We start from the raw sequence: 15,690 nt of genomic DNA, 5'->3' as shown, positions 1-15,690 counted from the left end.
TATCTTCTAAAATGTTATATTGTCCAGGGTCATCTAAAAGTAGCGCGCATTAAACTGACGGTAAGATTTAAATCACACAAATCATGAAAAATGCCCAGAACTGGCGAATGGTAAAGGTGTCGTATTCCATCATAACAAAGCCAAACCAGAAACATCTTTACAAAGCCGTCTAAAACTCTCGTCTAAAGTTCATCAAAAACTATTACAGATAAGTTGGGATGTTGGGATGTGTTATCTCATCTAACGTGAAACCCGACATAGCCCCTTCAGATTTTCATTTGTTTCGATATGTACTAAATTCTTTGTATGGGCAATACTGTGAATAAAATATCGTCATACAACACTGGAATTTTTATGAAATGGTAACGCTAAAATTACCCGACAGATGACAAAACATTGTAGATCAACATACCCACATGATACCGCACGCACTGTTTGACCAACTCAATATTGATCCCCAATTACCATAAACACCAATTATTAATTGCACACTACGAACGTGATTTTATGGCAGTTTGCTCTAGTTGATATTGGTGTAGTGCAGGGTCTGGTTGAGACAAAAGGAGACACGCAGGGGCAGGTCCTGGGACCTTCGTGTTTTATTATTGGATTTTAGAGGACTCGTTAAACATCGCTGATGGTAATGGGTATGGGCAGATTTGAACAAAACCGAGATAGTAGCTAATAAAGTATTAAGTATCTGAACTAAACATTTAATTATATTATAAAAAAAAATATTATTATTATTAAAACAATACCAAATAAAAGGATAAAGGCGGTTTTAATTAAAAAAATAAATTAATAGAGATAAATCTCATTTTTGTAAAGCGGTTAGTCAATAATAAAAAAATTGATGACAAACTGTTATTATAAAAGGTAAAAATGAAGATCATCTCTATGATTTCAACAATTTCACGTTACCTATTAAATACATACGTATAAATGACCTAACAAACAGTCGATTGCCAGTGTAGCAACAAACACCTCACAATTCACAAGTGGACGCAAATTGCTACCCCACACAACGCTCTGTATAATTTGTGACAGACGGACGGGCATTATACGGCCACGTCACTTCCGCTAGTGATGGACTAGACCACCAAACTACGAGTCGTGGAGCCGCTAAGCCTTATTAATTAGATCATTATTTGCCTCCAAACATTTAAACTATCGAGTTAATAAGTTACAATTAAGTAATTAAGTACACTGACTATTGGATTTTAAAACAAAGTTAGAGAAATTCAACACAATATTTGTGGATAGATTGAGATGGAAATTATTAACTACAAATATGTGCTACAGCAAAAAAAGTCGTTAAAAACCTAAAACAAAGGTCTGCAACAAGCGCATGGAAAAATTCGTAAGGTACGCTAGTTGGTTCCGTGGCTTAGTTAGCATAGTGTCTGGCACGGTTTGCTCGAAGACGTTGGATCGAATCCAGCTGGATCAAAGAAATTTTTTTCTTAGTCTTCGATCTTTGTATTAATTATAACAAACCAGTGGAGATATTTCACAAAGATAATTGAACATCATGTTGGTCAAATATCGTGACATTCAATAATCTTACTAATATATATCTATATATAATAATATATATAATAATAATCAAAAATTACCAAGGTGTAATCAAGTAACGGCGTGGATGTCTGGTATTCATAACTGTGATTACGCCGATATACAAATTAGCACTTTAAACTGAATTCCGAAAAAGGATATTACTTTCTAAAGATCAACTATCAGCGGGTGCGACTTTCTTTTCATTCTTAACGGACTTTCCGTTAGTTCTGAAAAAAGGATTTTATAAAGGCGTCCTATAACAACACTATGATACCTAATTTTGTTACCAAGGCCATACTGATCCCCAATTACCATAAACACCCATTATTCATAGCGTATCATTGATCGCGACTATGTGGCAGTATGTGCTCGTGTTAGCAGCTCTGGTGGGAGTTGGTACAGTCCAGGGTCAGGCTGTGACAAAGGGTGTCACGCAGGGACAGGTTTTGGGCCCTTGGTGGAACAGTGCCGTTTATTATCGAATTTTGGTTGACTCTTTTAAAGACACTAATAGTGACGGCTTGGGTGATTTGCAGGGTAAGATATATTTGATTGGTTTTAAGTAGAAATATTTAAGTCAACTTTTGTATTTTGAACATTGTTATTGATGGAAGGTAAGGTTTTTTATTACGTCAATAAGACCATAAAATCGAAAATCAATAAGATTATTAACAGTAAATATGTACTTTATGCAGCCTGTGCGAACCATACATTGACAGGCTGGAGGGCGTCAGGTAGGGTTAGGTTATGGAAGCAAAATGGAACATTGATGTAGCTAATATACGTGTGCATTTCAGGAGTAACAAAGCAGCTCAGCTATGTGCGTGCGCTGGGTGCGGACGCCGTGATTCTCTCCCCCATCGTCGCCAGGAGCACCGATTGTGCCAAACCCGGAACTCTGGATATCAGCGACCTCGACCAACGATATGGCAATCTCGAGGACTTCAACGGCTTGCTTAACAAAGCTAAGAAGTTGGGTGGGTTTGTCAAACTTCAATGTTTTATGCTGTCTATGAGTAATGTATTTAAATTTAGCATTGGAAGGTAATTGCAACGTAGCACTCTGATCACACAAATTGTATATTCTGTGGCTGCGAATCAAAGAAAAAAAATCATTATCATTATCCTATGCTACGTTCACTGGTTGGGTAATTACGTGATATTTTCAGAGCTCAAAGTAGTAATTACACTACCGCTTCAGACAATCAGCGCAGCATCAGAATGGTTCACTTCCAGCGTCGACAAAGTTGTTGGATATGAAGACAGGATTCTCTGGAAAGATGGAACAAGTGAGAATCCACCACCGGTAAGTATCCGAACCTAATGAAGTCAATACCAATTTTAATAATTCATTATTTATGTAGATCGCGCATTTAAACCTTGCATGACATGAAACAAATTATATCTATGGGAGTGTTTCGTTGATGACTGTTATGCACTTCACTGTTATTTTCATCTTGTTTACGTTCATGGTAATGGGGGAACTGCCAGTTTATAAATACACGTTATGTAACACAAACAACCGCGAAGTTGGCCACCCAAGTAGGATTGGCCACGAGCAACAGCAACTTTGGTAATGGGCTATTTAGGCCTGCGATCCTGTGTTCATTATGAAAACTTGCGGAAGACGTAAAACTGTTAGCGTCGCTTAAGAGTCTTAAAATCGACGGTTTCTTGAAAGATGCTTAGAGGCTTATGCATCATTACCGTATGCCGAATTCCACGCGCTCAAGATTCTGTTAGATTTGGCAATCAAGAGGTTATGGGACAATGTAATTCGTACTCTTGATATAACAAGCGACATATAGTCATGCATAAAAAGTGTTTTTATTTCATGACATTCATAAAAATAATGAACTTGTAAGAACCACATGAAACAAATTATGTATATATGAAATTTTATAACCCTTCTATGTATGGTAAAAAGTTATTGACAAACGATCGCAGAACCTCTCTCCTGACAAGTTGTCATTTTGCAGATGTGATCTTATTAGACAATATAAGATCGGTCCAGTATTACCAACCGCAGAAAATTGTTATATATTTATCATTTAATAACTCTTATTCTTTTTAATTTATCTTCTTGATAACCATCAAGCAGATAAATTAAAAAGATAATCGTGTTTGTTTATTACGGATCAAATATTAATGTAGGTCACCGCCTGTTCGGAAGGGGTCACAGATAAATCTATATGTATATATTCTAAAGTTGCAAACGGGCCTCAATTGCAATCGCACTGAATGTATAATAATAATTTTGCAACGGGTGCTGTAGCAATTCGGTAAAATATGTACATGTAGTGACAACAACATTGCCTGATTGAAAATAAACTTTGTAAAATGTTGTTGTAGATAGAAGATGGCACTGCCTGGACATGGGACGAAGGCCGCTCAGCATACTGGGCAGCTAAGAACGGCGAGGCGGTGCTTAATATGTGTTCCGAAGGGATCATGGCTTCACTATCGTCTGCTCAGGTAAAGTTAAAGTGTAAAGTTGTTGGAGGTATACCTTGAAATGTTTAGGTCCATTTTTTTGGGAATGGATTGGAAATCACGCCTAAATAAATACGTATTGTTTGTCTTTTTTCAAAAACTCAATCTTCTGGTGATACTGAAGTTGAATTCATAGCAAACCAAATATTTCTTTAAACAGTGTGCTTGGATACGTCGCGGAGTGTCAGGAGTCCTCTTGAATCCAGACTTCCCTCAAGACCAGCGATGCGCGGAGAGGCTGCTAACGAAGATGGCTGCTGAAGCCATCAGCTGTGCCAGAGCTGCTAACTCCGAATTGCCGTAACATACACGTTTTAGATACATTTTACTATAAAATACTTCTGCCAGCGGAAATTTTATGAGTGTTAATTCACTCTGTAACAGATTTCGATTATTAAAATAACTAAACGTTTGAACTTCAACGACAAAGGTTTCAGACGGTGTCGCGCAAGGGGCGCCTTTGGAACCCATTCCATTCAGGCAATCTCTCAAAGCTATTGATAACCTTTTGTGCCCTACAGGGTGATCCTAGCTGAGACTTCTCTAAGCCCCGAACAAACGGCGAGGTATTACTCAGAAGGGGGACTTGGAGCCAATAGCGTTATAAGCAACGCTTTTACCTCACCGTCGAGAAGGTCAGGTCCTGAATTGGCTTTAGATTTCTATGGAGCTATACTGTTTGCGCCGCAGGATATGACACCTACTTGGGTGGTACGTATTATGGGAAAAATCATGAAAGCCAAAGAATATTCCAATTTAAATGGTAATAAAGGCAATAACCAAGAAGTTGAACAAACAAAATGCAAAATTTAAGTATTTATTCAAATTTAAATCATTATGTTAATAACAATACACATCATATAAATTACAATCACAAACTATCTAAGTTCTACCACACTTCACATGTACACCGACCCATTGACTCGGTACGGGACCGTTGTGCCGTTCGGCCACGGACGGGAAGAGGTTGTTGACACTGTCCGTACCCTACGCATCATTTATGAAGTATGTATGTATATATTTGCATTGCGCCCATACTTAGTACAAGAGAGAAATTAAATGGAAAGAAAAAGAAAATTATGAAATTTAAAAAATGTCGTACTTGGGCACATCGTCGATGTTTTGTAGAAAGGGCCTAAGCGCCATTTTGAAAAATTTAGTTAGTTTAGGTTTTCAAGAGTGTTTTAAAATATTTAAATTTGAGTCCTGTTTTACATTTAATTTTGGTTTCAATTAAAACACCGATGATATATTTATTCTACTTGGCTTTACAAAATTTTAAAATATTCTATTTTATATGAAAAACGATGCATTAATTTTATTACGCACGTAATTTTTTAACAAATACATTTTATCAGTTTCCCAACGTTGTTTCGTTTAAATTTAGTCACTTTACTTTTGAGTTTACGTTTACTAATGAGCTTGCGATGTAATAATACTTGAGTTACTTTTATGTAACTTTATAAATACCTCATGTCTTGTATATCTGCTTGATGTTCGCCTATCACTTGTCTTTTTATGTTACGTTGATCTTGTGTCATTTCTTTTGCGTTGCATACAAAAATTTGTCATAAATATGTACCTTTTTAAGTATGAAATTTGCATCAATTAAAATTTTTTACAATCAATTCAAAAGTTATTAAAATAATTGTAGGGGTAACGGAAAATCTTCTTTTAACTCTGTTTATAAATTTTTATTTCTATTTATCATGAAAATGTAAAGCAGTTATGTTCGTCAGTGATTATTTAAAATTCCCTTTAAAATTCCCATCGAAGCTAGCTCATTTCTATAGTCAATTAAAAGCATAATCTTATGCCAAGTCTTCTGCATCTTCAGACTAGTACCTTGAGTGAAAGCCGCACAGCAACACGCTACGGCAGTGACGTGGTGGACGCCGTCAATCTACTGGCTCTCACCTTGCCTGGTTCCGTCATCATCCAGCAGGGAGATGAGCTGGGAGCTGCTGACACTATTTTGGAATGGGCTGCAACCAATAGCTGCTGGCCTAGTAAGAAGCTGATGTAATTTGTGAATTTGACCAAACAGAAAAACAGACAATTAGTGATGGATGTTATTCTGCTTGATTTTAGACGATACTTAGTAGATGTAAGAAATTAAGATAAATTCATTCACAATACACCATTAAGATAAATTCATGAAAGTTGACAAAAGTTTTGAAGATATCTTGCACCAATGTGGTGCGCTATAGTCTAATTCTATCTATCTCTAGAAGACTAGTAATCGTTGTTACACTACCAAGCTGTAGCGAACTCCGATGAAGTTGAAAATTTCGATGAGCCCATTAAATGAAATGCGATTTCTTTGACAGTTAACAATAGGTAGTTAATTTATAGAGGATGGTAGTCTTCATAACAGCAGGAAGATGTCCACTGCTGAACATAGGCCTCCCCCAAAGAGTGCCAGACTAACCGGTCGGACGCGATGTGCATCCATCGGTTACCCGCCGCCCTTACCAGGTCATCCGTCTATCTAGTAGGGGGCCGTCCCACTGAACGCCTTCCGGTTCGTAGTCTCCATTCAAGAACCTTTCTGCCCCAACGGCCATCACTTCTACGAGCTATGTGCCCTGCCCACTGCCACTTCAACTTGCTAATCCTTTGAACCATGTCGGTGACTTTCGTTCTTATATGGATCTCCTCATTTCTGATTCGATCACGTAGAGAAATGCAATCTCCATAGCTCGTTGAGTGACTCTGAGCTTTTTTATGAGGCCCATAGGAAGTGACCACGTCTCAGAGCCGTAGTGGTTAAGTTATGATGAAGTGACAATTGTAATAATTAGTTAGTGTACATGTTAACCGAAAAACCATTTATACGCTCGCAGGTGCAATGGTCGCGTCTTCGGCGCCGTTCCCCTGGGACGACTCTGCTAACGGCGGGTTCTCGGCCGGCGAGCCGTGGATGCCGCTGGCGCCAAACTACCGCTACGCCAACGCGAAGACTGAGTTCGCAAATGATTTTAGCCATATCGGGGTGGTCAAGATTGCTGCGGCAATGAGGAAATCGCCTGCTGTTGGACCTCAAGCTGATGTAAGTGGAGGGTAGTTATAAATAGCATCTATAACATAACTCCATTTTGAGTACATAAACCCATGATAATCCTAGGGTTAGACCTACCGCCTTTCAAGCAGAGGCCGTGGGTTCGAATCCTGGCTCGTAACTCTGGGGTTTTCGGGATTTATGTGCGAAATACACCATGAGCTTTTCGGTGAAGATAAACATAGTGCTAAAACTTGTACGTCGAAGAATGTTCACAAACCTCGGAAAACGTCTAAAGTCCCCAACTCGCATTGCGCCAGAGTGGCGGACCATAGCCTAAACTCTCACCTGAGAGGTGACCCGTGCCCAGTGGTGGAACATTAAAATGATGATGATGTACATAAATATTGGTAGGTTACGTACCACTACACTATTTAGGCATGTGAAATTAAGAAGAATTAGTAATATCGGAATTACCGGTATTTGATTTATGAAGAGTTTGATACGCGACTAAGATATTGGTCAGTTATTTACAGACTTCGGGAGGCTTATACTCAGCAGTCATCGAAATCGGACTGTGAATAATTCTACCTTCAAGTTACAACAATATTCATTTGTATGGATTGTATGGTATTTCAGATAAAACGGCTTGGGAATGCTATAGCGATACTAAGGTGGGGAGGTGCAGGCTCTCTCCTAGTCGTCTCCAATATGGCCAGGGATCATACCGAAGCCCAGCTGTTCAGAATTCCTGGTCTCCCACCAGAGATGACCGTAGCTGCCAGTTCTGGAGGATCAAGTCTGTCAACTGGCACCCATTTCAACACTGAAAAGGCTTTGAAACTGGCTCCAGGTGAAACTATACTCTTAGCTGGACCACCAAGACATTGTGGTGGTCCTGGACCAGTAGACCGCATAGCGAACAAGTTGTCCGAGGGCTGGCAAAAGCTGAATAAGTATTTTAGTAATATGTAATGTTTGAAACCGTTTTTCATTATTGTTGTCATAACAAATGTTATTCAATAAAAGATACTGATGATATGTACTAAACTAAAGTGTGCTTTATTACTACTTCAATAAAGAGTCAGTACCATATTCTAAGTTCAAGCTTTGAAATTCGGTTCCTGAAAAACTGTGATGCGTTATAACAGTTATTCAGAAACCCTTTAATCAAAGAAACTATTTCTCTACAAGTCACTCGTATATTTATTAAAATCAAATCGATATTTGTAAAACGAAAATAGCTCCTACATTTCGGACTTTAGGAAATAGTACTTAAACATATTTTCCAAAATATAAATAATTCAAAAAATAATTCCTTAACCAAGCAGTTTTTCCCACTGAAGTTACTCCCCAAGATCTACAGAGTAGATGTAAGATCAGATGCAATACCCAATAGACCAATGTTTCTTTTCCTGGCAGTCTATAAATATTCTAAAGCGCAGACACAAGCTCATAACAGCTTTATTACATGTGCTTAGTATAGATTGCCCCTCGAATCGCTTAGGGGCGCCTAGCCGCCCCGCTCTGTGCAAAGAACACAAGGAAACTAGACCATAATGAATTGAATACGAAATTACACACAAGCAGAACGCCTCACTCTATTTCCTACTATTGTCTTCGTGACCTATTTCCACTGTAATAAGAGAAATCACGTATTTTACATAGCTGCACCCCTTTACCTCACTTCTGCATAACCTAGTTTTGAAAACTTACATAGATAGATTACTTACACGCAAACGTAATAATAGGTTCATGGTTCCATACGCCGGTTCGACTAACGATCGACCGCTTCCCCTTGTAATTGATCGCACGCATGGTAACAATGTTACACATTATAAAAAGAGCTTTTAGTGTCTTCCTAATGTGAATAGGCACATTAAAATTTACAACCGCCATTGGTGCCCGCGAATTCAGCAATCGAGACAGTTTTACAGGGTAGGAACAATCGCCGTCAAATACTGTAAAAGTTTACAGCGAAGTAAGTAAGGTGGGTGGACTTACAGAACTTGCTCTTCTCGGCGCTGGTGTAGGTAACCGCCAGAATCGCGGTCAGCAGCGAAAGCAGCGCGCGCGCCCTCATGGCGGCGCGGCGCGGGCTGGCGGGGGCCCGGCGTGGCGCGGACTGCTGCACGCCGCGGCCGCGCTGCTATCGACCCCGCGGCAAGCGCGCATGCGTCGTGGCTGTGGCCCTTATCCACGCCACTGGGTGTTGCTACCCCACACACAGACCCGAAATACTTGGGAAACTTGGAGTTGAGAAGGACGACTCGAGTAGTTGAGAAGGTTGCCAACTTAGTACGAAGCACAACCGCAACTCGTGTTTTCCGGGATAAATTTTAGGACTCATCTCAATCAATCAATAGTTACTGATTCTCTGCCGTGGTATGAGTACCATTCTGCGGTTGGCCAGTGAACTCGTGACCATGGAGCATTTACCCGTTCCTAAATATTATATTAAATTTCTAGATAAATACATCAGGTAATCTTCAGAATAAAAAAATTAAATGGTTCACCAACAATTTTGTCTAATAGAAATTCATTTACTTCTACTACGTCGTCGTCTCTGACTACTATCATACCATACCATACCAAAAACGAAACGTCCGAAAAACAGCATTAAGCATGGCAACCCTGTAGTTTTCTAGCGTACACTCTTCGCATCCTGTCCGCAAAAAAAGCAGAACACAAATTCCACCGCGTCGCATCCATCCCAGAGTCGTTATGAAACTTTCGTGGGCATTGTGGACAGAGACATCAATGGACGTCAAACTTTATCGGTGTTATCATAAAAAAAACTGTCGTAAACTGCGTCGGTGAAGCCCCTTGCATCGTACACATCCAGTCTGGGATGACTCATTCTGACCGAATGAATGAACTGCACTTTGCACTGCTATACACTAATTTCCAACCGTCAATCAATGCCAACGCCAGCAAATCTGCATTCGCACTTCGACGAAATAGACTATTAGGCAACATTTCGTGAAATTCTATTCGCCCTCACACCTATCCAACTCAAACGTTTTTAAGTAACTGCAAACACAAGTTTGTCGTTCCAAATCAATGGCAGTCAACAAAAAAAGCAACATGTTTTTTTGATGTTCCATAAACAAAGTTACTCGTTTGAGTTTTGTTTTCGCTTTGAACTGGTATAGTTCAAACTGGGTTAGTTTTCCAGTTGATTTTGCTTGAATGTTTTGAAGTTTAAGAATTAATTAAGAGCGTGCTTTGGGATTTTAACTTGAGTTTCTTACGTAAATATTTCATTTAAACTTCTTTACAAGTGCACATCATACGGGAATAGCGTTTTGTAGAGACAGCGATGACATGACAATATTTGTTCATTTATGTTATTTTTTAAATTACCGTGATACATTTTCCAAGAATACAAAAAAAATCTAACATGAAAATTATCCGAACAAACGGACACGAACATTGTCAAAACAATCATAAACCATGGGAAACATACACCAAAAGAAAAATGAAATTTCGAGATAACACACTGCACCCTCCCTAAAGTCGATGTCTGGTCTCGAACCTGAAACCATCGGTTCTGCGGACCGGCGCCGACTCCTCAAGTTGACGATAGGAGGGTACGCTTACTTCCTCTGCGCCCCCCACTTCCCCTCCCCACTCGAGGGTACTTGAAACAAGGACCACTTGTCAGAAGAGCGCTTGACGCGTAAAGGTATCTTTTTGTCAGATTTTAAATATAGGTGTTGGAGGGCTGGATTAGCATCGCTTCCTTATGCTTTATTTGAAATCTCAAGTGAAATACTTCTATCCATGGCTTCACCCGCGACGATGACATGACCAGTTATTGTTAGTGGTTATGATTACGTTTACTTATAGTATGACGAATACTTAATTCTAAATAATAAAATTTAATTTAAAATTTAATTATACTGATGTATGGTATGGTGTAACGGGCTGTTGTCCGCAACTCGACATCCAAGCGCCTATTTTAGGTGCAGGAACCTACTCGTGCCACCCAACCTCATCCAAAAATCTCAACACTGGGTTTTTCGAAGACTTCGGGGAGCGGCCAAGGCACTCCAAGGTATTTCGCCCTGTAGTTGGCCACGCCGGAGCATTGCAGTAGGATGTGGGCGGCGGTTTCTTTCCCCTCGTGATACCTACATTGAAAAGATGTTTATTATATGCCTGTGATTTCACCAGCACCCTTAACCTTTCAGAACCGCAACGCAGCAATGCTCACGTTACTGCTTGGCAGCAGAAATAGGTAAATGATGTCAGGACTTCCCTGGACGTATTCTTTCACAAGAAGCTCTACTGCTACTAATTAAAAGACAGTAAAGTCATAAACTAGTTATGTCTAATATTATAACTATGTTTACGTACATATCCGTGGTACCCTAATTTGGTTTGACCTACCGCCTCTCAAGCAGATGCCGTGGGTTACAGTCCGGGCTCGCACCTCTTAGTTTTTCGGAAATAAAGAGCGAAATTTAGTTAGAAATTGGCCATGAGCTTTTCGGTGAAGGATTTTCCTTGTCGCGATGGGTTCACAACCCTCGAAAAAGGTGCGAAGTCCCCAACTCGCTTTGAGTGATTGACTTTAGACTAAAACCTAGAGAAGATCCGTACCCAGCAGTGGGACGTATAAGTGTATTGATGATGATGACGATGATAATGTTTACGAACATAAATACTTCGTTAACATTTGCACTAACATTGTATCTAGTACATATCTCTTTTACTAAAGTTCTAGGTACGTAATCATAAAAGATTAATAGAATTCAATGCCTATTATTTCAAGTCATAACCTACTTAGTTGGTACTAAGTACATTGCTTTCTTATCAAACATGCATTCATGTAATATACAACAATATGTACTTAATAAGGTATAAAACAAATAATAAACATACATTATCTATTAATATAACACGGTTGCCTAAAAAATTCCATCGGCTTGCCTAAGAATTTTTCCCAAGATCGTATTCAACGGAAATCTTATATATATCCACGTATATCTTATATAGTATATCCACGCTTCCCCACTGACACATACGTGGCTTCAGGCCAGTACCTCGGTACAACTCCCGAGATAAACCTAATAAACGTTGACCCTAACAAAAAGAACCAATATTATAGTAATCTAATAGCTGTGCTCCGGTTTTGAAAGGTAAGGATGCTGGAGAAACTGCAGTTACGTACTTGTGATCTGTCAATTTAATGTCTCACGGCGACGACTACAGCGGCAGAACCCCTACATCTTTTCGATTTACAATTCGATTGACACTGCAACTTGTTCATCCTGTCACATGATTAATAAAAAAAAGTACAGATGTAAATAAATTAATTAATTAATGAAATATTTTTTTTTAAATTACTATAACCACGCAGAACAGTAACTTAAGTAATAGCCATTTCTTCCAAGCAATTAATAATTATCTATACTACTTTATGGACTAGAGTAAGTATCTATCGATACATCGAGAAAAGAGCTTAAAAACCAAACTACAAAACCTACAAGACACGTGAACAACAAATTTTTAGAAAGGTTTGTGTGCGTTGTCTTTTTACTTTTATAACTATGCGTAAAAAAGATATTTTTTCGAATGACACAACTTTGAATAGACAGTTCGAAAAAGCGTGAAATTTTAACTCAGCTACATCAATATCTTATTTCTTCCCTGATATATCACTATGTTTTCTAAACTTCCATTTAATATACTCTGTTTTCACGAGAAGATTCAATCGGCAATATATCATTTAAAATGGAGATTAGAGCGAGAATTTAAAATAGGAGTGGAGAAAGGAGAAAAGTATTTTATCATGTTAGCTACATGGAATTCCAAAAGACCATTTGACTTCGTCGAGCTAGTCAATGCGGTACCCGATAATTCAAGATATAAAGCAAGACAGCCTCATATTTTCCTATGATGACAGAAAGTAAGTGAAGGCCAATTTCAAGAGACCTATCTCCAGATACTTGTACGTAGAAGTTTAAAGCCTCGAACATTGTTGTTAGGGTAGCGGAGCAATGAGCTCATAAAACTTGGCTTACTGTCGAAACGATGGCTCAAGAAGATAGCGATAGGTAGCAGAATCTGCTTGGGAATATTGATATTACCTCTGATTTAAGACCTGTGATGCTGGGAGATGATTGAAATAGAAATAAATACGTCATACTACACCCAACAATTATCAGCACTCCTATAAAAATCCATCATAACAAAAATAAATTTAAAACACGAAATTAACACACTCGCCTTGTCAATTGTTCAGGTAATTGCTCAAATCAATCACGATAAGTAAAAAAAAGGGTCGAAGATAAAAAGGGGGGAAATTCAGGATCAGCAGAGGTCTCGAATACCATCTCAGCCAATGGTGCGACTGCTACGAGGTACCCCAGACCACCGCTGATGATAACAAGTCGACGAAATTCGGTATACATTCTGCCTATCAGTGTGTTTTTTTATCGTATTTACACCTATCTCAGTTTTGTTTCGCGGATAGCGCGTTATCTATGATAGGAGGTGATATGAAGCTAATCGTTATACGTCATCTTTTTCGGTAGGTTCCATTTAATTAAATACTGTGACCAAATTTCAAACTCCAGGGAAAAAAAGAGTGATCAAAAGCAGTTCTACTGAACAATATCTGTTGTTGGAAACTATAGGAATAGTTGCTAGAAACCTTACATCGCCAATGGTTACTTATGTGTCAAATGTAGATTTAAGTTATTCAATATTCTCTCATTCAAAAATGGTCCTTATAGCTGCCAGAGACCAAAAATCAAAATTTTTAATATCTACGAATAATGTGAAAGACAAAAGCATATAATGTCAAATCGAGTTGGTTTCTCATTAACAAGCCTCAAAGCCGGTATTAAATGGGTATCGGCTGAAATGTCACTCAGATCTCGAGATGGTTCTCAAGCTCTTCTATATTAATAGACTATAATCATCGGCGTCTCGGATAATACCATCTCAAGTGACCAAGCACTTGATTGATTAGGACTTAATAACGATGTTGAGCCGTCCTCAATTTCTGAGTGACGTTTTTTAATACGCGGGAATTTTGACAACTGTCAAATGACGCGTAATCAATAAGTAAATCGGTGTAGTGAATTGAAATGGTGTGAAATCTAATCGACTATTTTCATTGACTTACAAATAAATGGACGACGGGTCTAATACAAAAACCACGAAAAAAATGTCCCAAGTCAACCTATTTAAACGTAGTGACATGGTAAGGAATATGAAAAAGCTAAAACGTTGAATTTAAAATGTAATGTCATCGCAGTACTGTCTAATTTTGCTTGCTGCGCTGTCAGTCGAACAAACGAAGACTAAAGCGTGAATGACGCTCTGTATACGATTTTAACGCTCTATAAGTTCGGACACTTTTTAGCGCGGACCCGACGTCCATATAATTGTAAGTCAATGACTATTTTACTTATTTTATTTTAAACTCTAATTTGAAAATAAAAAACTATCGGCTGTCATTTTATTCATTCAATTGTTTTAATTTCCTACTAATACAGTTTTGTCGAGTAGGTACTTTGAGGTTGATTTTGCGTTGCTTGTAAACTTCTTAAACTTTAGTTGAAACAGTTAATCAATGTGAACTATTACAATTTTTAAATTTCAGCATGTCCTGCTGTATCGCAAAATCTAAAAGAAATGCTTTTTATTTACCGATTTCAAAAAAAGAACCTCGTGGTTCTCAATTCGGCTGTGTTTTGTGTCTAATGTTACGCAATTCCTTATGATATTTATGTACATATTTCAATGATTCTGTTTTTACAGGAAAGGCAGTATTGTCCCATTTAAAAGTATTCCATATCTAAGGCGCGCCTCTAAACACACTAGGGGATAAATCCCGTTTCGCGCACTTTCCGGTAACCAATTTCAATAAAACTTGGCAAATTGATGTAATTTCACGAACTTTTGAGGTCGGAATTTTTCTGTAAAAAATCACAATTATTATTCAATTTCGATTTCAGTAAAGATTGAGTAAAATGGTTGGAAGCGACCTGTCGCTGCCGGCCGTAGTCAAGGGTACGGCCGACAGCGACTGTGAAAGCAGTTTCTGCGAAGCGAAGGCGACGGCGTAGCGGATGACAGGAGGACGATGTGTTCTCTTATCCGATCCGCCGCAGAGGGTTTGGGCGCAGGCAGCAGGCACATGTCCGCCGCATGCCTCCAGGACATTCGGTGCTCGAAAGGAGGTCCTCGAAGCTGGATAACGTGCATTGCCTGTCGGTACTTCATCAACATAGGGCGTAGAAGGAGACTCGTTAAGTAATCTCCCAAAGTGGCACTGCCGGAGTCGGCAAAGCCACCAGGTTTTAGTCGGTACGAATCTGACATAAACCTCCTGACGTGGAAAAAGGTGTTACTATTTTACATTTTCACTTTTATGTCCCGCTAAATGTCCGGTGCTTGTATATTAATAAAAACAGATTTAACTTAAAGTTCTTAAGAGTCTGTCACTACCTCAGTTGGAATTCAAACTTCTCCCGTACTAATAAGTTTCATTTTGCTTGGTTCGAGCGACAGGGCACTGGTTTTATTTCTGAATTAATTTTTTTACATACGAAATCAAAACCATTTGAAAAATGTATATCGTATAGTGTACATGTTCTGTTTAGTTCAGTTGTTATAAA

General features: G+C 38.7%; 2 protein-coding genes across 2 annotated transcripts in view; one reads left to right on the top strand and one right to left on the bottom strand.

Annotated features, from left to right (window-relative positions):
* The window catches only part of LOC113236526, a 121,866-nt gene extending 112,666 nt beyond the window's left edge, over positions 1-9,200 (bottom strand). The window contains exon 1 of the mRNA XM_026472645.1: positions 9,056-9,200. Coding sequence (XP_026328430.1) covers positions 9,056-9,134 — 79 coding nt within the window. The 5' untranslated portion in view covers positions 9,135-9,200. The remainder of the gene's footprint in view (positions 1-9,055) is intronic.
* On the top strand, positions 1,652-8,083 carry LOC113236496 (maltase 2-like). The gene is made up of 9 exons (XM_026472601.1): positions 1,652-2,094; positions 2,355-2,534; positions 2,727-2,863; positions 3,910-4,032; positions 4,211-4,350; positions 4,572-4,761; positions 5,888-6,059; positions 6,897-7,102; positions 7,691-8,083. The coding sequence occupies exons 1-9, from the start codon at positions 1,911-1,913 to the stop codon at positions 8,024-8,026; spliced, it is 1,668 nt and encodes a 555-aa protein (XP_026328386.1). The 5' UTR covers positions 1,652-1,910; the 3' UTR covers positions 8,027-8,083.
* Positions 9,201-15,690: the final 6,490 nt, after the last annotated feature.

The sequence above is a fragment of the Hyposmocoma kahamanoa genome, unplaced genomic scaffold (genome assembly GCF_003589595.1).
Source record: "Hyposmocoma kahamanoa isolate Upper Pololo Valley unplaced genomic scaffold, ASM358959v1 102, whole genome shotgun sequence".
Lineage (NCBI taxonomy): Eukaryota > Metazoa > Arthropoda > Insecta > Lepidoptera > Cosmopterigidae > Hyposmocoma > Hyposmocoma kahamanoa.
The sequence above is the reverse complement of the archived record's forward strand: the minus strand, read 5'-3'. Positions and strand labels throughout refer to the sequence as shown.

Coding starts and splice junctions, on each gene's coding strand:
- LOC113236496 (XM_026472601.1), top strand. CDS start 1,911: ATGTGGCAGTATGTGCTCGTGTTAGCAGCTCTGGTGGGAGTTGGTACA. Junction 2,095..2,354: donor CGGCTTGGGTGATTTGCAGG/GTAAGATATATT, acceptor TGTGCATTTCAG/GAGTAACAAAGCAGCTCAGC. Junction 4,351..4,571: donor GCTGCTAACTCCGAATTGCC/GTAACATACACG, acceptor TGTGCCCTACAG/GGTGATCCTAGCTGAGACTT.